Source organism: Pipistrellus kuhlii, unplaced genomic scaffold (assembly GCF_014108245.1).
Source record: "Pipistrellus kuhlii isolate mPipKuh1 unplaced genomic scaffold, mPipKuh1.p scaffold_m20_p_29, whole genome shotgun sequence".
NCBI classification, from domain to species: Eukaryota; Metazoa; Chordata; class Mammalia; order Chiroptera; family Vespertilionidae; genus Pipistrellus; species Pipistrellus kuhlii.
In genome coordinates this window covers 3,862,876-3,887,624 of record NW_023425528.1, presented here as the reverse complement: position 1 = coordinate 3,887,624, position 24,749 = coordinate 3,862,876, and the positions used below count along the sequence as shown (strand labels likewise).

The 24,749-nt window shown below is 39.5% G+C and overlaps 1 protein-coding gene across 1 annotated transcript in view; it reads right to left on the bottom strand.

Moving 5' to 3' along the window:
- The window catches only part of TRPC5 (transient receptor potential cation channel subfamily C member 5), a 352,280-nt gene that overhangs the window by 136,315 nt on the left and 191,216 nt on the right, over nucleotides 1-24,749 (bottom strand). Inside the window, exon 3 of the mRNA XM_036454471.2 lies at nucleotides 1,701-2,222. Coding sequence (XP_036310364.1) covers nucleotides 1,701-2,222 — 522 coding nt within the window. The remainder of the gene's footprint in view (nucleotides 1-1,700; nucleotides 2,223-24,749) is intronic.

Sequence of the window (24,749 nt, the reverse complement as noted above, 5' to 3'; positions counted from 1 at the left end):
TCATGCACTGGTCCTCTAGTGAAAGTATAATATACATAATTAATAGAAATATACATATATATCAAAGTGAAGAAAAGTCAATTAGACCTTATAGTAGACTAGCACAACTGATACTATAAATCAACAGTAGGGTGGTGGGAAGGAGTAAGGAGTAAGGGAGGAAATGGGTCATTATTACCTACAAGTTGAGTACACAGAATCAGACCATACAACATGAAAATGAATAATAATAATAACTGCTAATATTTATTGAATGCCTAATGTATGCTGAATATTGTGCATAAGTATATTATTCATTATTTTATTTAAACTTTATATTTCTCCAGGGAGGTAAGTGCTCCTGTTATTTTCCCCATTTTTTTTAAGAGAAAAGTGAGGTTAAGTAACTTCAGGCTTAGTGAAATAACTTAAAGTGATTAGTGGCAAATAAACAGAATAAGGAGAGTTGAATGGGCCTATCCATTTACTATCTCCCCCAGTGCAGTCTTTTGATCTTCATGTTGCTCTTTTGTCATTTTTATATCCTTGTCAAGGTTGTCCATTGTACTCATTTTTGCCTCATTTCAAAGGCATAGTATTTTTTTCTTTTCTTGTTTCAGGTAAAGGGACCAGTGAGCACACAATGTGATTTGCTTCATGGCTCAGTGAACCCGTGAAAGGGTGGCACTGCCTGTTGCCCTTCAGATGGTAAACACATCTTGGTTCAACCTGTTTGAATCTGCCTCCTGGTAGCATTGGAAGAGATGAAAATGGATATTAATGTACTTCCTGTGCCACACTAGCACTTTCTAATTTATTTCCTATAATAGTTTTATGAAGTGGAGGAACTATTGTCATCTTCATATTATAAATTAAAAAATAATGTCCTGAAAATTTGAGTTTCTTCAGGTCATACATCTGGTGAGTTGGAAATGCATCTTCAGTTGTTTTAGCTCTAAAGTCCCTGCCTTTTTCTAATGTACCATGCTGCCCCCAAATTGTTTGATTTGATAGCATAGAACAGCACCTGCTAGATTGTAAATACAGCCAAGGTGGAAAACAAAGCTTTTCATTCTGTGTTCTGCTTGACCTGACCTCCCTCAAAGAGGTACACTCTAAAAGTTAGAAGGTCATACCATAGGAGATGTTGCTCTTGCTTTCCACAGCATTACACACTCCATCTTTCAAATGCATGTATCAGCCTTCTTGCTGAGGGGCTTCCAAGGACTTAGTTCTACCAACAATTACCAACATCCAGACATTCATCCATCTGTAATCACTGGCCTCTACATCCCAGTATATAAGGCATAGTCCTTTGTTATGTGTTCTCATAGAAATTTTCATTCAGAGCACTTAACAATGATTTGTAATTCTATATTCACTAATGTTATTGTTTGCTTAATGTCTACAATACACTTGTAAGCTCCATGAATACAGAGTATCTGGTTTTTGTATTCTGAACAGCTAAATAATCATTTGTTGAACTGTTAAGTGCTTTCTCATCAAAGAGCTAGGTGATCAGTATTTTTCCTTTCTTAGCTGGCCAAAAAGAAAATATGCAGAGGCTGTATGTGCTTTGAATAAGTGAGTCTGTTTTTTAGGACTGTCTAACCATTTGTTTCTTAAAGGTCCAAGTGGTAGAAACATGCTAACTCTGCTCTAAATACTCTGGACTCTGGAGGTCTTAAGCTTCCCTGAAAGCAGAGAAGGACTCAGCTTACCTCTTTCTGGTGGTATTTGATTGCTACCTTTAGCTTGGCCAAGTCATGGTACTTCTGAGGGTCAAGTTCTTCATTATGGTCATCTCGATGGTTGAGGATAATCTCCAATTCCCGGGAGCTCCGAGCTTGGTCCAGCAGGTCTTTGGCAAAGAGCTTACATTGTTGGGAGAGCTCCTCATACTCAGCCTTGAACTCATTTTCTACCTTGCTGAGTTCCTTGAGCTCCCAGCCCAGGCGGAAAGCAGTCAGGATAGGGTCCTCACTTGATAAGGCAATGAGTGAGGGGCTTGCCAGAGCTTTATAGATGTTTAGTCGGGAGCGCGAGTGGCGCAGGCTATCTACCTCTGAACTGGACACACACTCCACACAGTTGCAGCGGATCTGGTGAGGCCGTGGAATAGTGACCCGTTTTTGGACAAGCAATTTGATGATTTCATAGTTGTTGGTGTGGGCAGCCAGCATTATGGGAGTGATGTCTGGTGTGAACTCAGAGAACTGGGTGTCCATCATCAGAGTGGGAACCTAGGTAAAATAAAACAAAAAGCATAAGTAATCAGGATTTAGGATTGGAGAAAGAGGGAGCATGGGGCCTCTCAAATATTAGTGATTCGGGAATTGAAGTTAACATTCCTTTGTCAATCTCCTTCCTTATCATAATGGCTATTTGTGGAATGCTTATTATATGCCAGGCACTGTTCTAAATACTTTACATATATTAACTAATTTAATTTCCACAACAACCATTTGAGGTAAATATTTCCCTCAAATGAATAAGCTGTGGCACATAGAGCTTAAAAACATACCTAAGATTAAACAACTTTTAGTAGAAGAGCCAAGATTCAAACTCAAACAATATGTCTTTAAACCTTTGCTCTTAAAATTATGCAATCATAATATGCCCAATTATGTCAAAGGAACAATGGAGATATAGAGAAGTAAAGCACATTTTCCCAGACCTTCTGGAACTTAGTTTGGTAGATCATAAACTTGGTGAATAGTAGTACATGGTAGTTTGTGTTCATTTCCAAAGGAGCAACATAGATTGCAGGTATATTTTTTTCATTGCTGATAGTGTTATAGATATCCTCCATTTTTCCCTACTCTGCCCCCCTCCAGCAACCCCTCACCCCACCCCAGGCCTTCACTACATTATTTTCTGTGTCCATGAGCTATGCATATATGAAAGGCTAATGACAACCAGAAATTTTAAAGACTATGCCACTAAATCAAACCCTGGAAGCTAAAGAGAAGATACCCTCAAATCATTACACTGACTTTGTATCTATCTATCTATCCTTCTATCTATCTATCTATCTATCTATCTATCTATCTATCTATCTATCATCTATCTATCTATCCTTCTATCTATCTATCTATCTATCTATCTATCTATCTATCTATCTATCTATCTATCTAAAAAGTCTAGCAACCAGCTGACTAGCCAACCAGTCGACCAGCTGGTAGCTATGATGCGCACGCCCTGATCACCAGGGGACAGATGCTCAACACAGGAGCTGCCAAATGACAGCAACTTTGCAGAGTGCCCTCTCATACTTCAGGACCCCTTGGGGAATGTTGGAATGCTGGTTTCATCCTGATCCCGGCTGAGGGACCCCACCAGTACACTGCACACCAGGTATAGATAGATAGAAAGATAGATAGATAGATAGATAGATAGATAGGTAGATAGATAGATGATAGATAGATAGATATACTTCAGGGAGATAAAGACTAAACCCAATGTTCCCTACAACTTCCTGCAGGTCCTAACTAGGTAGAGATAATCTGTTATTGTCAGAAAGAAGTAGTCTATACTAGTAAATGAGGATCTCCTGGCTTAGGGGAGGGATTACCATTAGCAAAACACCTTTGATAAAATTGCTATGTCTGTTATTTGATGCTTGGTGTAAATAGCAGGTACAGTGAAAGATATAGAGTTCTTTGGGTATTCAGGACCATCTCTGGGTGAGTGCAGAAACTGGTCAATAAATAAACAACTTTTTAACTTTAAATGTATTTTGGGACCCGGTTTGTTAGCAGTCTAATAGTGAAACTTAGGCAGATCACTAGACCCATAAAAGAGTCTCCTCAGTATAGTAGGATCTAGAGCTATATAATAAGGAGAACCAGAATAATCAGAGGAGGCCTCATGGAAGTGTGGGGCTGAGTATTCAAAGCATATATAGTATTCCAGAAAGTAGTGAAATATTGACGTCAATACACTTTATAAAGACAGTTCCAAAAACTTATTTTAACTGGGGGAGAACATGGATAATTGAGATTTTTGAAGAAGAGACAAATATTATTTTAATATATAGTTTCTGTTTACTCTTAAAAATTTTAAAAACCCAGAATTGCTGGAGAACTGAAAAAAGGATGAGTAGCAGTTTTCATAATTTTTTTTATTTAAATATATTTTATTGATTTTGTACAGAGAGAAGGGAGAGAGATACAGAGTTAGAAACATCGATGAGAGAGAGTCATCGATCAGCTGCCACCTGCACACCCCCTACTGGGGATATGCCCACAACCAAGGTACATGCCCTTGACCGGAATCGAACTCGGGACCCTTCAGTCCCCAAGTCGGCGCTCTATCCATTGAGCCAAACCAATCTCGGCAGTTTTCATAATTTTTGCCTCCTTTCCATTTTGGATGAAAGATTCCCAAACAGGGAAGTAGCTAGAAAAGAGGGAATAGGAAAAAGGTGGAAGAGAAAGACGGGGAGGAATGCACAAGAAATCTGTTTCCTTAAGGGGGTGGTTGCATCAGCCTCAAATAGTTGAGAGCTGGCTGCACAATGGTCATCAATGGCTTGGATTGAGCAGCAAGTAAACATTGTTAAACATTTATAGAGAGAAGCTACAAATGAGACACCAGGAAGTGAGCAACTGGCTCATAAAGTAAATTGGACACAGGACATAATTATTTCAGAAGTTAACATAAACCTACAGGCTAAGGAAGCTGTAGGTCTGAGTGGCTCTGGTAATGAACAAATACCACAACCACCATAAAGCCTCCAGTTGGGAGAGGTGCTAAGTGAACAATGTATCATAATTGGCCCAGGAAGAAAGAAGCTTACATCTGGGAACCTGCCAGTTCTCAGTGGGCACGGGCATTCCTGAATCTCTGTCAAGATCTAGAGGCAGGAAGTGGGAGTTGGAGTAAAGTAGTTTGTAGCATAGGATTCCCTGGGTTAGATTGGAGGTATGTGTCTGCTTCCTACCACGGTGTTCTCCCTGTTCTTTCTCTCCACTTCCTTGCTCTTTCTGTTTTTTCCTACTCTTATTTTCTTCTTTCCTTCTTTCTATATCAATGCTGCCAGGCTTGTCCAAGACACACAGTAGTACTTATAAATATTGCTTAGCCCCACTTGTGTCAAAAAGCTGAAAGGTTGCTATCTATGCCTAGAATTTGAAATGCTTTATGGAACCATCTAATTCCACTGTCTTTGACTCAGCTTTCTGGGTATATGACACCAAAGATGAAAACTTTTCAAAAGAAAATTGGTCCACAATGACTAACATGTCTTCCTATCCAGACTGCCTTTTCTCCTTCAGGCAGCCTTATTATTCACAGGTTACCACACCTAATTCAGTCATTGCTTTCTGAGTGTATATACCTTGTGGGATCCCTGCGTGGAATGGTCTACCTAATTTTTCTGCCAGCAATGGGTCATTGTAAGCTCTGGCTCCTTCAATAGTTCCTTGTCTTAACTTGATCCCACTCCTTATAGACCATCCTGATGCTGTGGGCACTAGGTTACATCCAATATCTTGTTGTTATCTAATTATTTTACATATATCTTTTTTGCTTCTTCATTAGTGCTGTGAGCTCTTTGGAGGCAGAGCTGTTTAGTCTGCTTGTGTTTTCCCCCATAGTGTCCAAACACAAATAGACATAGAGCAGGCACTCCCCGAAAGGGAATTAAGTATCCAAATATCAAATTAAAAAATTGACTCTCCTTTTCAAACCTGGCTCCTACAATTTAAGTCAGTGTGAGCTAGTGTCCTTGAGTCTTTCCTTCCCATGTCCATCTGAGAAGGTAGACATTCCAAGACTCTAATGAGGATTAGCAAACCGGCTCTACAACACCCTGATAGCACAAAAATTTTGAACATTCCCTGCCTGTCATTTTCACAATTCTATGCTTCAAAATGGAGACTCTTATACCCTCTTCTTCTACCTCTATTCATCCTGCTGCTTTTCCCTTCCTAGACTGTGCAGAGACCATGGACAATCATGAAGAAACACTGGTAAAGAAAGAGAGATTCTATAGTGAGGGTCAGAGATTTTTGTTAATAATAAGGACTTTATAATATGGTTGACATCAGGGGCCAAAAAAGTAAGTAGATAAAAGAAATGAAGACTAGGTTTGGGGGCACCTGCATAATTTTGATGAATAAATTATAGTAACTGGTGAATTGTAGAGTATATGCCTTCTGAAGAGGGGCATCTGCTGCTCAGTTTCTTGTTATAAGCACAAATGAGGGCATAGTATTGCAATTTTTCAAGATAAATCAGAAATATGGATTTGGGGAAGAATTGTTTTTAAAAGATTTAAATGTTGCCTCAAAAAAGTTAGAGACAGTGTGCTGGCTCAAAAAAAAATATATATATGGGGGGATTTAGGCTTGAGTGAACCAGTTTGTGACCTTTGAGTTAGCATATGAATTGTAAGTCTAATAAAAGAATGGGAGAGGAAGCTGGACATTTAGGCAGGAGCCAAATGATAAAAGGCTTTGTTTGCCATGCTAAGGAACTTAATGTTATTTTTTGCCATAGTGAATCACTGAAGAATTTTAATCAGAAGAGGTGCATAGTTAAACGAGTGTTTTTAAAAAATCAATTTATCTAAAGTGTGGTGAATTAGCAGTGGTAAATGTGCTTCTAATTTTTAATAAGTAGCTTTCCACACACAAAAAAATCTTTATTTGTTTATTTATTTATTTTTTAATTTTTTAAAATTAAATTATCTGTGTACATATTTTAACATTGCCCCCTCCTCCCATACATACCCTCCCTCCCCAGAGTTTTGTGTCCATTGGTTGTACTTATATGCATGTGTACAAGTCTTTAAGTTGATCTCTTATCTCCCCCAGATCTCCCTACCTTCCCCGCTGTAATTTGACAGTCTGCTTGTTGCTTTACTGACTTTATATCTGAAGTGGAATACTATGCTGCCATAAAAAGAAGGAATTCTCATCATTTTCAGCAACCTGGATAGAACTAGAGAACATCATGCTGAGTGAAATAAGCCAGTCAATGAAAGAGAAATACCACATGACCTCACTCATTTATGGATATTAAAAATCTTGATTTATAGTGTTTGGCAATTTCTGTGGTGTAAATATTCTCACTATGGCCAATTTCAAGTTACTAATATAACATCATGGAACATAGAATTTGGAATAGATAAACACAATCAGTTCTCATCAGCTAGTATAAGCCATCTCCAACACACCATTGGATGAGTTTCAGAAGGATAAGACTAGTTAAAATATATTACTAGTGTAGATGAAGAGATGGTGAGATTTTAAACAGTAATTCTAGAGATACACAGGAAGTAATAGGTTTAAAACATTCATTGGATGTGTCAGGTAGTATTGAAGTAAATCAAGGAGGTCAGGTTTCTCGACTGCATGTCTGGTTGATTGTGGTGTCACCAACAGATAGTGAATATAGGAGGAAGAGCAAGTCTAGGATTTTTAAAAGGTTCAATTTTGAACACATTGAGTTTCACCTACCCTATTGGGACAGTAATAGGAAATTGTATAACTCTAACATGAGTTTTGAAGGAAATTTCAGGATTGAAAATATACATGTGAGAGTCTAGCCTATAATATAGTTGAAACCAAGAGAGTGGATGGGATCAACCCCTGCCTGCCCCAGCCTTCCCATAGTTGGATTTGCTGATCTACCCCAAGGACTCAGTCCTGCCCCAATTTCCAAAGCAACTGAGTCTTTAAGTAAGAAGCACTCAAGTGGCCAGCCTCAGCCTCCTTCATTACATATTCCAATCATTGGGGATTTTCATTAGGGCACTCTCCGTGTTCTGTTAGTTTTTGAATCCAAGCTTCTTCCCTACTTTAGCCCTAGTTTGTAAAACAAGATTCTCCCTGGATCTCTAGTCTGAATTTCTGTAGTGAGCCTAATAGCCCAGGCTTGGTATATTTTCTGGATTATCTGTGCCTTTGATAATCTTTGAGTTATTTTATAGCTTTCTTAATTGTAATGCAAATATTTCTTGTCTGGTAGAATGCAAGTATTGCCTAGTGCATCTATTTGTAAAATTTTCAGCATCCCTGATGGCCTATATCAGGGGCCAGCAAACTTTTTATTGTAAAAAGTAAGATGGTAGCTATGGCATGGCTCAGTGGTTGAGCATTGACCTATGAACCAGGAGGTCACCACTGGATTCCTGTTAGGGCATAAGCCTAGGTTGTGGGCTCAGTCTTCAGTGTTGGTCATGCAGTAGGCAGCTGATCAATGATTCTCTCTCAACATTGATGTTTCTATTCCTCTCTCTCTCATCTTTCCTCTCTGAAATCAATAAAAATATATTTGAAAAAATAAGATAGTAAATATATTACAATTTGTGGACAATACAATTCTGCCATTGTAGCAGGGAAATAACAATAGGTAATGGGTAAATGAATGGATATTGCTGTACTTCATCAAATTCTGTTTACAAAAACATGTGACAGACTGCATTTGGCTTTTAGGCCATACATTATAGACCCCTGGCCTCCTCATTCCCTCACTAATTAATGAGTTAAACAAAAATTTTGACATGTGTTCACATGAATTTGCATATAGATCATGATTTAACCATTTTAAAGGTTATCCTTTAATAGCCATTTGTGTTCACATTCAGGTTAGGTGGAAAAATCAATTTTATTATTTTCTTATCAAGTTTTGCTTTTTCTTTGAACTCCAAAATTATACTGCATGGTCTTGGGCTTCCCATTAAAAATTCTGCTTTTAAGAAAGAAAAAAAATGTGTACATAATTTATATTGGAAGAACAAAATGGACAAAACTTGTTTGGGCATAATGTCACCATACATACCTGGTGTTTTTTAAAAGTTAAAATTGATATATAAAATCAATAATGTATCTAACAATGGCTAACATTATTAACCTTTATAACAAGGATAAAAATAACATTAATAGCTATTATTTATAGAGAACTTTCCATATGCCAGGCACCATGCTAAAGTATCTCATTTAGTCTTTCCTTTGTTTCTATAGTATAAACATAGTAATTATCCCCACTTTACATCTGAGGAAATTCACCTATAGAAAAACTAAGTGCCTTGCCCAAATTCTCATGTCTAGGAAGTAGAGAGGACAGAACTTGAACCCAGGCAGTTTGGCTCCAAAGCTTGTACTGTTAGCCAGTACGATGCCTCACTCCCAACCAGTGAAAGACCAAAATTTTGATTTATTATATCAATAAATAAATCAACAATCATAACATTTAATGTTCATACATATCATAATTACGTGTTACAGGTTTTATTGGGTAATAATTAACATCATCAACTAATATTCTTCCTTAAATCCAGATAAATATTATGTAGCATTACTTAAGATTTGGGAGCCCAAAACCATTCTTTTTTTTTTAATTTTTTAATGAAATTGGAACATTTTCACATGCTGGGCCTCCTCTACCCTAACATGCAGATAAAATCAATGCTCAGTCTTTTCAGCAATTCAAGGGACTGTTGGAAAGAAAACTTCATTTTTCTGTATTACTCAGAAATGAGGAACACCTGCATCTAATCACATCCTATTACCAGCCACCCACTCTGCCTTACCTATAGATCAGCTAGCTAGTAGCAATAAAGGAGCTTATTGTAGAGCAGTCATTGGCATCAGATGGGAAATAATGTTTCCCAGACTCAGACAAAAACAGAACCTTCAGAATTAATATTTTGTGTACCATCTGAGCTGATGTCAAAACCGTTTGTGTTCAGATGCAGCAAGTTAAAAAAATCAGTAAATCAGAAGGCGTGGGTTATTGTGGATGTGGAAAAATGTCAGAAATAAAGTTATGGTCATTGTGTCTCTAGCAGTGCATAGAGTAATGGATCCCTAATCTGCTGGTGTAGTGTAGTTTGCTTTGCAGGTAGCTCTATAGTGGTGCTTGGTACAAATAACTCTTTAGGAAAGCCATAGTTCTTAGTTTATTTTTTATGTCATCATGTAATTTTTAAAATTAAATTTCTCTTGTATGTTATTTTACTGGAAAGAGGATGCTACCAAGCTGATTTAGAGTATTCTGTGTCACTGCTCATCATGTGATGAGTATAAGTTCAGGTAGCATGATAGAGGTTTCTGATCAGGGCTGAAAATCCAGATGCAGAAACTGTGGGGATCAACCAGGGTACAGGACCATGTAAGGGCCAGGCTAACTAGACCGATATGAACTATATGATAGGATTCAAATAAACATTTATTATTTTCTAATTTGTCTAATGGACACATAATTTTATAGAAACACATCTGCCATAAAAAAATCAGATTAAATAAAGAGGGTCTTTCGTGCAAAAAGAGTTGAGACCCCTAATTTGCTTTTAGCAGTTTACAGCCATACAATTGAAAAGTATGTTCATTGTCATACAATGAAAATTGGTAGGTATTATAGTTTAGGTATACAAGAGCTTAGATGATAAAAATTAGGCTCAGTTGGTTCTCAGAATGTAAAGGTAAATTTTAACAGGTGATTTTTTTTTTTGTTTTTTTACTATCTAGCTTTTTAATCCTATGTGTTCCAAAAATTTTAACTCTGTATAACACTTCTTTACCCCTTTTATTGATTAATGTATTACATATGTGTGCTTATCCCCCCATTGACCCCACTCATGCCCTCACCCCCTGGTGTCTGTGTCCATTGGTTAGGCTTATATGCATGCATTACCAGTACTTTGGTTGAGAATGCTAAAAGGGAGAAGGAAAGGGGAAAAAAGAAAAGGACAGTTTTACTCCCTAAGTAGAAAAGCCAGCAATCTCAAGGCATGGCAAAATAAAGTTGCCATGTACTTCTCATGATTTCTGGGAAGGCCACAACAAAGTAAAAAAAGAAAACTTTAGAATTAATCTGTACCAAAATATTCAGCAAATAAATTTTGAAGCCTATAGACAGGAGGGTATGTAACACTTCGGTCCCACACCCAACTTGCTTTTCAGATTAGCTGAGAGCCCATTTGCACTTCATAAGCCAGATGTGTAAGTTTGCTTGCTTGCTTTGCTTTTTCAGTAAAGGAGCATACTTTAATTGCTTTAATAAATTGGGTTTTTTTTGCAATGCAGTCAAGGTCTCTTATATAAAGTTATTTATATGAGAAGACAAAGATTAATGTTGTGGACAGCTTTCTCCCACTGACTCAAAGAGGGCTGTCTTATAACACCTCTCTGGTGTTAGTGAGAAGTGCCTATAACACATGCAATTAACTGGGCCTAAATTCAAAACTAGAGTCTAACAGCTCATTGCTGACAGAGGCCCTTCATGTACTCTGCATTCTTGGGAGAATCATAGACTGAACTTTCAACCTCCTGTCTGTTTATGCTTTCTGAATCAACTACTGCAGGGAATTTCCTTGTCCCCTCATCACCATGCTACCACTTAAGCAATAGACTGTGATACACCCTGACCAATTAGAACTGCACAGATTGTAATTATCATCAACCAGTCCATGCTGATCAGACTCGAAATCCTCATTTGCATGATGGGAACCTGAGCAGAAACTTCCTCCATTAAAGATGGCCTCTCTTTTGTCTCTGCAGAGCACTGTTCTATTATTACCTGAGGCTGCATCATCCCAGTTTGTAAACTGTTTGCATGAAAAAAGTCTCTCTTTTTTGCCGAAACCGGTTTGGCTCAATGGATAGAGCATCGGCTTGGAGACTGAAGGGTCCTGGGTTCAATTCCGGTCAAGGGCATGTACCTTGATTGCGGGCATATACCCAGTAGGGGGTGTGCAAAAGGCAGCTGATTGATGACTCTCTCTCATCAATGTTTCTAACTGTATCTCTCTCCCTTCCTCTCTGTACAAAATCAATAAAATATATTAAAAAAAAGAAAGTCTCTCTTTTTCCCCCTCCAATATTTTTTAGTGAATTTTTGTTGACATGTGGCAGGAAACATGTTTTACTACTTTTTAGTAAGCACCCTGGAAGAATTTTGTATCTAGGCTCTCCCTGCTGAGCTCCCCACCTGGGATTTCTGAGTGGCTTCTCTGAAAAACACTCATGCAACAAGGAGTCCTTCACTCTGAAGTAGAGTTTGGCTAGGAAGGAGAAGCCTTTTAGAAAAGAAGCTTGAGTCTGGACAATACCAAGAAGCTTAAGTTCACTTAGCATAGGCATGTCAGGAGGACTCATTTCAAGAATTTTTCTTTAGCAGAAAACAGGATTTAAATGTCTCTGTGGCCGTGACAGCAAACATCATGATCATCAATTGATTTTTCAGAACACAGCAGCCAAGATTATATAAATGGGTCGCATTTAATAAATATATGCAACTTTTGGTTGACAGGAAAAGTAGTGTAAGCCATTTTGTGATTGAACTGATGCCTATTATATTGACATTGTCAGTGGTAAGCAAATTCTTTTTAAACACAATATTTGACAAGCAAAAATCTTTGACACACTGATGTGTGTATAATGTTCTACATTTACTCATATATTTTCACTCTATTGCATTTTGAAAGGACAAACTCAACAAAAGTGCTCCCCACCCCCACCATAATTTCTTCCTCTCTCTGACATTACTTCTAATTGTGTTGTTTTGAACTGGCAGCTGCATTGTCAATAGTGCTTCTCAAGCAGAATGTCTTTTGTTCTTGTCAGAACAGACTAACAATTAAAGGAAAGAAGCAGGAGCTTGGTTGCTTCTGGCTGGAGATAGAAGGAAGAGCTACTTTGGGCCTTTAACCCTACTGTTTCTGTCTTTTGCTTGTCTTTTTCTAGTATGCTCCCAGGCTAAGGGTGTGGGCTGCTGTCTCCCCAAGAAAGGTAAGTTAGGGTTGATCACTACTGAATTAGGAAAACATGGGGTGCCTTGTTCTTATTTCCCTGAAGTCAAACATGCCCCAAGTTTGAAACTTGAAAAGGCAGGGGCATTTTAAATGTAAGGATGACCTTTCAATCACTTGCAAAACATCCCACCCTCCGTGGAAGACACATGTAACTGGACACCTTTAGAGTTTCAATGAAGTCTTTCACTCTGCAGTACCTTTTTAGGAATGCAGGGCAGGGCTAATAGAAAGGAGGAGAACAGATAGGTGTTCCCATTGAAATTTACTACCGCTTAATTTTCTTCTTTAAATTCAATGAATAGGGTATAAGAATCTCAGATTGATGAAAAGTTGCAAGAGTGATAGTGTGAGGCCCCCAGATATTAGATTATTCCACCCCCAATTTCTAGTTGGGAGGAAACAAATCCAGGTCTTGCAAGACTCCATAGATGCATAGGATTGTTTGTCAATTGTCAGAAAAGAGCAGCTAAGGTGATTAGGTATGCAAGAATGAGGCTTCACTTCCAATAAATTCTTCTGCACCTGTGGTCTTTTAATACCATTAATTTATAAACTTGAGATTCTGTGGAAGCCCCAGACATACATTTGAGAATTCAGGGCAATTGACACTTGAACAGAATTGCTGTGGGACTTCTTTCATAGCCTGCCAAGTTTCCATCAAATTAACATTGAAGTGTTTAACTTTTTCAAATGCTAGAGGTTAATACCTCTTGGATTGATTGCAGTGACAGAAGAATGGGCTATATTGCTACTATGTTTCATCTAATCCTGATGATTTTATGATTAAGTGGACCACAGCCAAACAGATATCCACCAGAACTCCAGGGGTTTTATTCTAGAAATGTATCAATGACACTGTTGCCTGTGGAGTTATTAGTGAACTCCCCTGTGGTTTTTTAAAATACTAAAGCTTTGTATTCTTGCCTCTCTAGTAAACCAATTAGGTGTCTGACATGGTACTTATTTAATGTGAGTTTATAAAGTAATTATAGAACAATTTCAAAACATTGTTCATTTCCTCACACATTCCTGTGAGGTTATTTAGTATTATAACTTTCAAATGGTAAGAGGTTAAGTTATATAGAGGTTGAGTAATTTGTCTAAGGCTACATAACAGTTGAGAGATGGAGTCAATATGAGAACTCCATTCTCAGATTTTGACCATGATGCCATGTGCCTCAGCTGATATACATATTACAAAATTGCAAGGTTGAAAGAAATCTTGGAGAGGACATAGTCCAACCTCATAATAGATGTTTAACTCATGCCCGATGGCCATTCTACCTCTGTTCAAAAATTTCCTGTGGTGATATGCCATTTCATTTATTTCCACTGCTGAGATTATTGTTTTAAAATTGGGTGGCCACATTTTATTCTTCCCAATCAAACACTAACATACTCAGCACCTTCAGACTATTCTCTCTACTATGGAACTCTTTATTAAAAATTCTTTGCTGAATAATAATGTGGCATGCAATAGGCAATGAGAATTTACTTCTTCCTATTTTTGACTCCATCTTTGTGGTAGTGGCAGCCATAGCCACAGTTGGTTCAATAGCCAACATGGAGTTCTTTGTCCATGCCCAGGTGCTACATATCCTCAGGATGTCTGGCCATTAGACAGTGGCCCAGATCAAGGCTCATGGAGGGCATTGCCCCAGAAGATCAAGTGGTGCTTCTGGAAGATATGCCTTGGGAGGATGAGACTTCCCTTGTCCAGTGTCAGGTTGCAGCCTTGACCATGCTGGAAGTAGCTGGTCATCTGTTTGGAGGTAGAGTCCATGGTACCTTGGCCTATGCTTGGAAAGTGAGAAGTCAGTTTTCCAGAGTGACCAATAAGGAGGAAAAAGGGAGATAAAGAAAGGAGGAGTAGACAGTTATGGACTGTGTCAAGAGACAGGTGTAGTATCTTTGCTTCATTAATGTACCCGCTTTTGACAAGAAGAGAGGCACCAATTCCAACTCTTAAGACCTTTTTCATACTAGTTTTCTCTAATAAAGACAATTGATCACGTCAAAAATGAATAAGAATAAGAAGGAGGAGGAGGAGAAAGAAGGAAAAGCATACTTTCCTATTTTATAGTTAATTACTCTAGGCACAAGATGGTTCATCTGATTGATCATTCATCTGATCAGTTTATGGATCCTGGGCTCAAAGATCTTTCAGGAAATATTTTAGCCTGGTTCCAAAGAAGGAGTTAAGGATTGAGAGTGCTAGGTTAGTGTTCAGTCTGGCTACTGGGTTTTGTTATCCAATCTTGAAGACCAAGGGGGATAGAAATGATATTACCAGTTGAATAATTTACCAGGTGGGGGAAGTTTTCTGTCACTATTTCTTTCAGTATGATTTTGATATCTTGCTCTCTCTCATCTTCTGGGACCCCCCATAATTCTGATGTTGGTTCGCTTGAAGTTGTCCCAGAGGTTTCTTCCATTATCTTCAATTTTCTGGATTCTCTTGCCTTCTTGCTTCTGTGGAGGAGTGTCTTCTGGCTCTTTATGTTCCAAATCTTTGACTTGATTCTTGCGATCTTCCATTCTGTTTTTAGGACTCTGTATAATATTTTTTATTTCAGACAATGTATTCTTTGTTTCTTGTTGATCCCTTATTATTTCTTGTTGATCCCTTATTATGTCTAGTTGATCCCTTTTCATATCCTCATAAGTCTCGTTTATTTTATTGACCTTTTCTAGGAGATTCTTGAACAACCTTATAAGTGTGGTTTTGAACTCTATATCCAGTCACTTTTTGTCCTCCATTTCTTTCGTTTGTGATCTATTTTGTTGTCTCGGCATTTTCGCAGCTTCCCTGATGGGGCGAAGTTTCAGGGTGGAGCCTACAGGCTTGGCTTCCATCAGCCCCACCCTATGCGGCTCCTGAGTATCAGTATTCCTTAGGGTCCTTCAGTAGTTGCTGCAAGCACCTCTGAGAGAAAGGTGCCCTCAATTTTCGCCTTCTACCAAACAGTTTAGGCTCTCCCCCAATGAGCCCGGAACTGAGGTTCAGTTCAGTTGGAAGTGGGGTTGGAGGTGGCATTCAGAGCAGTCTGGAGCTTTTGTCTCCTTCCTGCCAGGGCAATCCCACAGCACAGCCAACCGTCCCTTCTCTGCGTGCAATGTGCTCGCCTCCAGGACCTCTTTTCGCCGCTCCCCCGGAGTTCCGCCTTACAGTCCAGCTCCCTCTGTTTGAGCCTGGGTCCCCAGGGTCTGGCCTAGAACTGGGGTTCAGAGCAGTCGGAACTGGGGTTCAGAGCAATAGGAACTGGGGCCCAGCACAGTCCGGAGCCTTTGTCTCCTTCCCGCCAGGGCAATCTGGCAGCAGAGTCAACAGTCCGTCCTCTGGGCGCAATGTGCGCACCTCCGGGGGCTCTCCCTTTCTCCATTCCCCTGGGATTCCACCTCACAGCCCCGGCTCTCTCTGTTTGAGCCTGGGTCCCCAGGGTCTGGCCTAAAACTGGGGTTCAGCACTGTCGGGTCTGGGGTTCAGCACAGTCGGAACCTTTATCTCCTTCCCAGTAGGGAACACCAGCCAGGCACTCAGTTGCCCCTCCTCTCTTGCTCCGTCCTCTCTGCGCGGGCCACGTATCTCCATACCTTAGGCTTTTACAGCTCCTCCACTCTTCCTTCTGGTTTTCTCCTTGCTTCTCATTGTAGAATTTCCAGTCAGTCGACTTTCCTGTAGTTCTGGGTAATGTCCATTTTATATTTTAGTTATATTTTATTGAAATTGTTGTGTGCTGCTGCGGATAGGTGTTTACCTGTGCAGCCATCTTGGATTCTCCCTCAGTTGAATAATTTAGTTGAATATATGAATTCAGGCTTCCTTCTCGGTAGTTTAAATGAAAAAGTAGGGGAAACGACCAAAGAATTATTTCTATTTAAAGAGAATCTCGCTCATTTAAGTTACTTCTCCCAAATAAGATTCATGGCATTTTCTCCCAAGTAAGTTCTAGGATCCAGAGAACATTTTCTTATTCTGATCAGATAAGCTATTGCTCCCAAAAAACTTAGCACTGACAGCAGAATATTGCAAGCCCTACTTGTTCTTCTTCCTGGTTTACAAATGGAAACCTGCTAAACATGGCAGTATCAACAGGGAAGGCTGAAAAGTAGTGACGCCAAGGCCAAACCAGGGCAAGTCACTGTGTACACCCTTAGTAATCCAAGGGAAAGCTATTTGGTCAGCAAAAGCAGTGAATTATGACCACATCTATATCACAAATAAATGTTTCAGATCCGAACCAAGGGCTATTGGTTAAATATGTTTGCCTTTTAGACACAGATATATTTTTAGAGGACACATTTTACTCTCTCCTACCTCAATAGCACTAACATGGAGTCAAAGGTATTGTCATTTAGATACTCATGTGGTCTTCATTCCTTGGGTCTCCAGATCTCTGCTATCTAATGAAAGGCTTGCTTCATGGGGTTTGTAAGTCTTTTGGGGTACAATGGAAATGAGAAAACTTGCCTTGGGTTTTGTTTAAAGTAAATAGCAGCTCCTTAAAGTAACAAATATATGACTGAAAGAAGGTTTGTATATCTTTATAATGCCTTTTTTGTCCACCAAGAGCTGAAGTAGAGAAAATTACTTAGGTTACAGTCTTTTAAGATGAAGGACTAAGGTTATAGTCCTTGGAAGGCAGTTCATGGTGCTAGACTTCAGAACAGGTGACTACAGAACTCATTCTGAGTAGCTTTAAAGACAGATAATTTAATTTTAATCTAGTGGAAGTAACACTCAATTGAAAATCAGAAGTTATGCATCATGGCTCCGCTATAAGAGTCAGTTTATTGAGTCTGAATAAATCCCATCTCCTCTGTGAGCCTCACTATCCCCATCTATAAAATGGGGAGTAATGGGTTAAATAATCTTTCCATGTCTGACATTCTCTTAATTTCACTCATTCAAAAAACCATTTATGTGTGATAACATGGATGGACCTTGAGGACATTATGCTGGTGAAATAAGTCAGACAGATAAAGACAAATATCATATGAATTTCATTATATGTGGAATCAGTTACTCTATTCCTGTGTTGTTAAGTGAACTCTTAGAAAGAGAGAACAGATTGGAGATTGGTTATTGCCAGAGGTGGGGGTTGGAGGATAGAGGAAATGGGTGAAGGTGGTCAAAAGTTACAAACCTCCAAGTATAAAATACATAAGCCCTAGGAATGTAATGTAGAACATGACTATAGTTAGTAATACTGTACTTTATTATTTGAAAGTTGCTTAGAAAGTAAATGTGAAGTTCTCATTACAAAAAAATATGCTACTATGAATGATGATGAATGTTAACTAGACTTATGTGGTGATCACTATGTTGTATAAATGAAATTAATATATGTTCATTATACCTCAATTAAAAACATTTATGGTACACTTTATGAATTATCCAAAATGAATATATCCCTGTAACCACTACTCAGCTCAATAAATAGAACATTAGCCACATCCTAGAAACCCTTTCCATCACTACCTTTACCCCCACAAAGCACAATCACTATCCCTAAATTCATGAATAAGATTGCTTGTCAGAAACTTTATGTAAATGGATCATATAGCAACCCCCCCCAAAAAAAAAAAAATTATGAGTACTTGCCATATTCCAAGAGTATTCTAGGTACTGGAGATTCAAAAGCAAACAACATAGACAAAGTCCTTTCTCTAGAGAGGTTACATAGGCAACAAACATATATGTCAGATGGTGGTAAGTGCTATGGAGAATCTTGAACCAGGGCAAGGGAATAGGGAACAATGGCTGATGTGCTATTTTTATATAAGGAAATATGGAAGGCTTGTGTGATAAGATAACATTGGAGCAGATATCTAAAGAAACAAATGGAGCCATCCATGCAGTTACTTGTATGAGAAACGTTTCAGGCAAAGGAACTGAGAGTAGTAAATCATTCATATAAGGTGAGTATGGCTGGAACAGTTCAGGTAAGATAAGAATGGTAAAAGATGAGATCAAAGAGCAGGGGCCCAGATCATGCAGAGTCCTATAGGCATTGGACAAGGTTTTGGAGGGCTTTTATTGAAGTGACACAGGTAGTTTTAAAAGTGTGACTCACTTTAGGGACAAGACTGGATTATGGGGGGTGAGAGGAAAAGGAGGGGAGATCAGTTAGTAGGCTACTACAATTGTCCAGGTGAGAGGTAACTAGGGCAAGGTGATTGGGTATTGAAAAGTTGTCCAATTCTAGGGTGGTCTGGAATGATTCAAAGCTTGAAGTCTCTTGTCATGGGCATCTCATGATATCCTCTATTCTTTGAGGCTTTTCCAGACATTGTGAGTCTATATTTGTGTTCATATACTTCAAACATGGGAAAGCTTAATTTTTTTTGTGTGAATTCCTAAACTTACTAGCTCTTGTCAAATCAAAGTAGAAAAAATTACTGAAGTAACAGATAATTGGTGTCATTGGTGGCATCAATTGAGAGAAAGATTCTCTTCTTTGAGCTTGTTAAGGTTGTTCTATTCCAGAGCTAAACACCTTTTATTGACTGCTGAACAAGAAGATACTCAAAGCTTCTACATCAGTCAGGGCTACCTGATCATCTATTTTGACAATGTATGTCAGTATTTTCAGGGTCAAAACATTTTTAATGTAGATGATTATGTCAGCATGGCATCAAATAAAGCAAGATCTTGGACTATTCTATTTATCTGATCAGTGTGGACAATTTGGAGAGTTTAGACCAGAAATGGAATAGACTCAACATGTCACATGTTGTTTGCCTTTTACATCTTTGCTTCCTACTAAGAAAATTAAGGAAATGTTTTCCTGTATATTTGATACTCGCCATATTTTCTGAAGTAGCAACTCTGCTGCCAATGATGTCAGGAAAAATAATGGATTAAATGGATATTTTCCATTGTTTGAGTGTAGAACTCATTCCTTTGCTAAATACCAACCCTTGCCTAGTCGGCTTGGCTCAGTGGTTGAGTGTTGACCCATGAACCAGAAGGTCATGGTTCGATTCCCAGTCAGGGCACATGCCCAGGTCTTGATCCCCTGTAGGGGGTATGCAGGTGGAAGCTGATCAACTTTTATCATTGATGTTTCTATCCCTCCCTTCCTCTCTGAAATATAAATATATATATATATATATATATATATATATATATATATATATATATATATATATGCCTAAGTGTAAGGTCGACTGTCCAACAGGTCAACTAAATGACCAGTTGCTATGATGTGCACTGACCACCAGGGGGCAGATGCTCAATGCAGTAGCTGCCCTGGTAGTCAGTGTGCTCCCAGAGCCAACCACTTGAGGCTAGCCAACCTTCTGCAACCCCAATAGACAAATTCGTGCACCAGGCCTCTAGTATCTCTCCCTATCTATCTATCTATCTATCTATCTATCTATCATCATCATCTATATACTAGAGGCCCAGTGCATGAAAATTAATGCACTGGAGGGGGGTCCCTCAGCCCAGCCTGCCCCCTCTCACAGTCCAGGAGCCCCCAGGGGTGGGAGGCAACCTGGTGATCAGGGGAAGGTGATGCACCATCACACCTCTGCTGCTGCCACTGCTGGCAGCACAAGCCTCAGCCAGCCCTGGTTATTTGAACCTTGGGCAGCCCTTTTTCCTGTTTCTGTATCTGTCTACTTCTCTTGGGCTTGAGAGGTAGGCCTGTCTAGTCCTTTATTTCTGTGCTTTCAATACCTTTATTCCTTTGAACAAAGATCCTTAATCCCTAAACTAGAACTTAAAAATAAATGAATGATTAAGCATGAATACTTTCACGCAGACTTGCTTATACCAGAGAAACCCTAAGACATTTTAAGCATCACTAAAACAATTCTATAGTCTTATGCAGAAAAGTTAAAAGATTTAGAACACAATTAGCTTTGTTCTTTGTTCCCATTGCTATAAAAGTCTGGGTATACCACTGTTCTCTAATAAGTTAGGGTGATTTTTTTTAAGAATAAAAAAGTGCTAATGACTGTAATGTACAAAGAGTTTAGACAAATCAGGAATAAAAAGATGAAGACTCCAGTAAAAATGGGTTAAAAATGAAAGGTTGACTCATAAAATAAATCGCTTACAATGTGAAATCCCAGTTATAATAAGGAATTAAAATGTAAAATGATAATGCAATAGTATTTTTAGCTTGTAAGATTGACATGTTATTTTTTGCAGTCTATGATTGCAAATATATGAGAAACAATTACTCTTACACACTGTTGGTAGGAGAGCAATTTTGCAATTTATAGCATAATTTTAAAATGCATACACCCTGTGATTCCATAATTTCATTACTAGGAAGAATTTACCTTACAAATATAATCACACAAGTGTTCACAGATTATATATATATATTCATTCATTACAGCATTGTTTAATAAAGCGAAAATACAAGAAAACTCAAAGTCTAAATATACTTGAAACAATTTAAATAGAAGGCTGGTTAAATAAATACGGTGCATTTGTATGATACAATGCAATACTGTCATTAAAAATAATAAAGTAAAGCCAGACTGGTGGTGCTCAGTAGTTGTGAATCAAACCACGAACCAGGAGGTCACCAGTTCGATTCCTGCCCAGGGCATATGCCCAGGTTGCAGGCATAGATCCCTAATGGGAGGCGTGCAGGGAGGCAACCAATTGATGTTTCTCTCTAGTCAATGTTTCTATATTTTATCTTCCTCTCTCCCTAAAATCAATAAAAAATTTAAAAAAGAATATAGTAAAGATAAATATCTTTACATAGAAAATGCCCATATATGTATTGTACAGGAAAAAGGAACAGGTCAGAACATTTTTTCAAAGTTTGTGTTTCTGTTTGAATATGCATAGAAAATACCTAGAACATACACCTACATTGTTCTTAGAGATGGCTTTTACAGAGTTGATCATGAGAGTGGGAAATGGTATGTTTCCCTTACCATGCTTTTATACTGTTTTAATCCTTACAGTAATTTAATTCTCCTATAACAAAAATTTCAAAGTAAACAAATTGATGTGGAAAAGGATGGTGGTTACTTAGGATACTAATCTATACTAATAAAAGCCTAGGTGGCCCTCGTGCACTTTGTCATTACAAGATGGTCACCACAAGATGGTCACACACAAAGTGGAGGCAGGGCCTGGTGGCTTCTACACGTGGTGAGGCCTGGGGGTCCTGCAGCTCCATGTAGCATGGAGGAGGCTGGTCCCAGCGCCTCTGCTGCCTTGCACAGAGGAGGCAGATTGTGGCAGGGGAGGGCAGTTGGGGGCCATTGGGCTGGCAGGGGAGCAGTTAGGCATTAATCAAGCCAGCAGGGTAGCATTTAGGGAGAGACCAGGCTAGCAGGCTGAAGCAGTTAGGGGCAATCAGGCAGGCAGGCTGGTGAGTGGTTAGGAGTCAGTGGTCCCAGATTGTGAGAGGGATGTCCAACTGCCAGTTTAGGCCCAATCACACAGGACATATCCCAAAGGGTCCCATATTGAAGAGGGTGCAGGCCAGGCTGAGAGACAACTCCCCTGCCCTGTGCATGAATTTCGTGCACTGGGTCACTAGTCCTATAAAATAAAAGGCTAATATGCAAATTGACCGAACAGCAGAATGACTGGCTGCTATGACATGCACTGACTACCAGGGGGCAGATGCTCATGCAGAACCTGGCCCCAGGTGGTCAGTGTGCTCCCACCTGGGGAGCGCCACTTAGCCAGCTCATGGTTGACGAGCACAGCATTGGTGGCAGGAGCCTCTCCCGGCTCTGCTGCAGGTGGGTGGTAAGGAGCCAGGGACTGTGAGAACCCCAGACTGTGAAAGAAATGTATGAATGCCAGCTGAGGCCCCATCCCGACAATCAGATATCCCCCTTTGCTGGAAGGTAGACATCCCCCGAAGGGTCCAGGACTGTGAGAGAGTGCAGGCCAGGCTGAGGGATACCCACCCCCCGCCCCCACCTCAGTGCATGGATGTCATGTACCAGGCCTCTAGTACTTGAATAATTTCACACCTCATTTTGAGAGTTAAGAAATAAAGAAGGGGGGAAGGGAGGTACATTTTTATTTAGTTTGTGTAAACAATGCCCAAATTGTTCTAAACTTTGGCTGACTCAGTGAGGATTGAAACCTTCTCTGTGCAGTCCCATTGAAAGGCCTATTTGAAGACAGGGGGTTGAATTGAGGATTTGGAGAGGTAAGTTTTTTAGCTTCAAAATTCCCTCCACTGTTCTGATATGGATAATGGAGCTGATGGTGGCCACAAATATTAAATCACTCCAGTTTGTCCTTGAAGAGTAGAAAGGGATTCAGAAATTTCACTGTCTGGCCTAAGGTTTTTATAATGGGCTATTACCCCTGGCCCCCCCCCCCCACCCCCCTCTTCAGGAGAAGAGGTAAAGGTGGTAGACTCATGGATTTGTTTTTGAGGCCAGCTTCATCATCCTTCTCTGATTTTACTGTCTTTGGGTGTGCTTTTTTCTTAAATGGTTCACAGCCCTCCTTTACTAATGAAAAGACAATAACAATTCACTAATAAAAATGAAACAGTAAGCTTTTCTTTAATCAAGATCTTGGTATTTACGTGATAATTACTTTCTCTTTACTAAGAACCTCACAAGGCAGACATACTGCTTAGAACAGAGAATAGCTGCTGGATTGGGGCCACTTAATTCTGCCAGAGGCAACAAAGTTTGCATTTATTAACTGGTCCATGAATCTAGCATGAATCTCACTAAGGTGGTTCTCCTGACTCCAGAGACTTTTTGTTGACAGGAGAAGAAACCACTTCCCTATCCTGTTCTGTCTGTTGGCCTAACTAACCCTAAAATCTTAGGGCTGGATTTGTCAGTGACAATTCAACTGATTTGAGGGGCAATTAGCCAGCCCTCTTTACTCAAACTATCAACCCTATGCCTCTATTTTGAACTTTATTCCGTAGGAAATAATGAACCTCTGTGGTCATTTGAGTGACATGATCAAATGCAGGACTGTCTTATCTCTAATAGCATTTATATTTCAACTAATTGTTTATATGTTTGTCTCCTTACCTCAATCAAATTATTCAAAGGGACTTGGTAATCCATTGGGTGTGGTAGTTCAAAGAGAGGGTAAAGTTGAAAACAACTGCAAGGTTTCATATCTAGATAACTAAAAGGATAACTGGGAGGAGACAAGAGAAATCACTTGAGAAGATACCCTGGATGAGGAGGATGTTTTGGAGGACAAAGTGAGGTTAGAACAGGTATTAAGAAAATAGACTCTACTGCTAAGTTTGCCTACGTTTGAATCCTAGTTTTTCTGCTTACTAGCTTGGGAAAGTTATTTAACCTCTTTTGTTCCTTATTTAACCTCCTGATGTCCCCATTTGTAAGGATGGTTAATAATATTATCCTGCATTACAGGATTATTGTATCAAATAAATTAATGTATGCTATGTATTCAGAATGGTACCTGGCACAGAATCAGTGTTTGCTATTTTTATTATTAGACACTAGAGGCTCAGTACATGAAATTGTGCACTTGGGGAAGGATCCCTCAGCTCGGCCTCTGCCCTCTCACAGTCCAGGAGCCCTTGGGGGATGGAGGCGGGAGAGGCTCCTATTACCGCCATTGTGCTCACCAGCTGTGAGGCTGGCTTCTGGCTGAGCAGTGCTCTCCCTGTGGGAACACACTGACCACCAGAAGGTAGCTCCTGCATTGAGCTTCTGCCCCCTGGTTGTCAGTGCCCATCATAGCAACTGGTTGTTCTGCCATCAGGCTCAAACTGGCTCTTAGACATCCCGGATTGTGAGAAGGAGCAGGTCAGGCCTAGGGACCCTATTGGTGCATCATCAGGGCCGGGGAGGGACACAGGAGGTTGGCCTGCAGGAGAGAGACTGTGGGAGGGCTCTAAGGCATGTTCTGCCCATCTTGTTCAGTCCTGATTGGCCGAACCCCAGCAGCAAGTTAACCTAATGGTCAGAAAATCTGCCCCCAGGTGGTCAGTGCACATCATAATGAGAGGATGAGCAGCCTTAGCATATCATTAGCATATGATGCTTTGATTGGTTG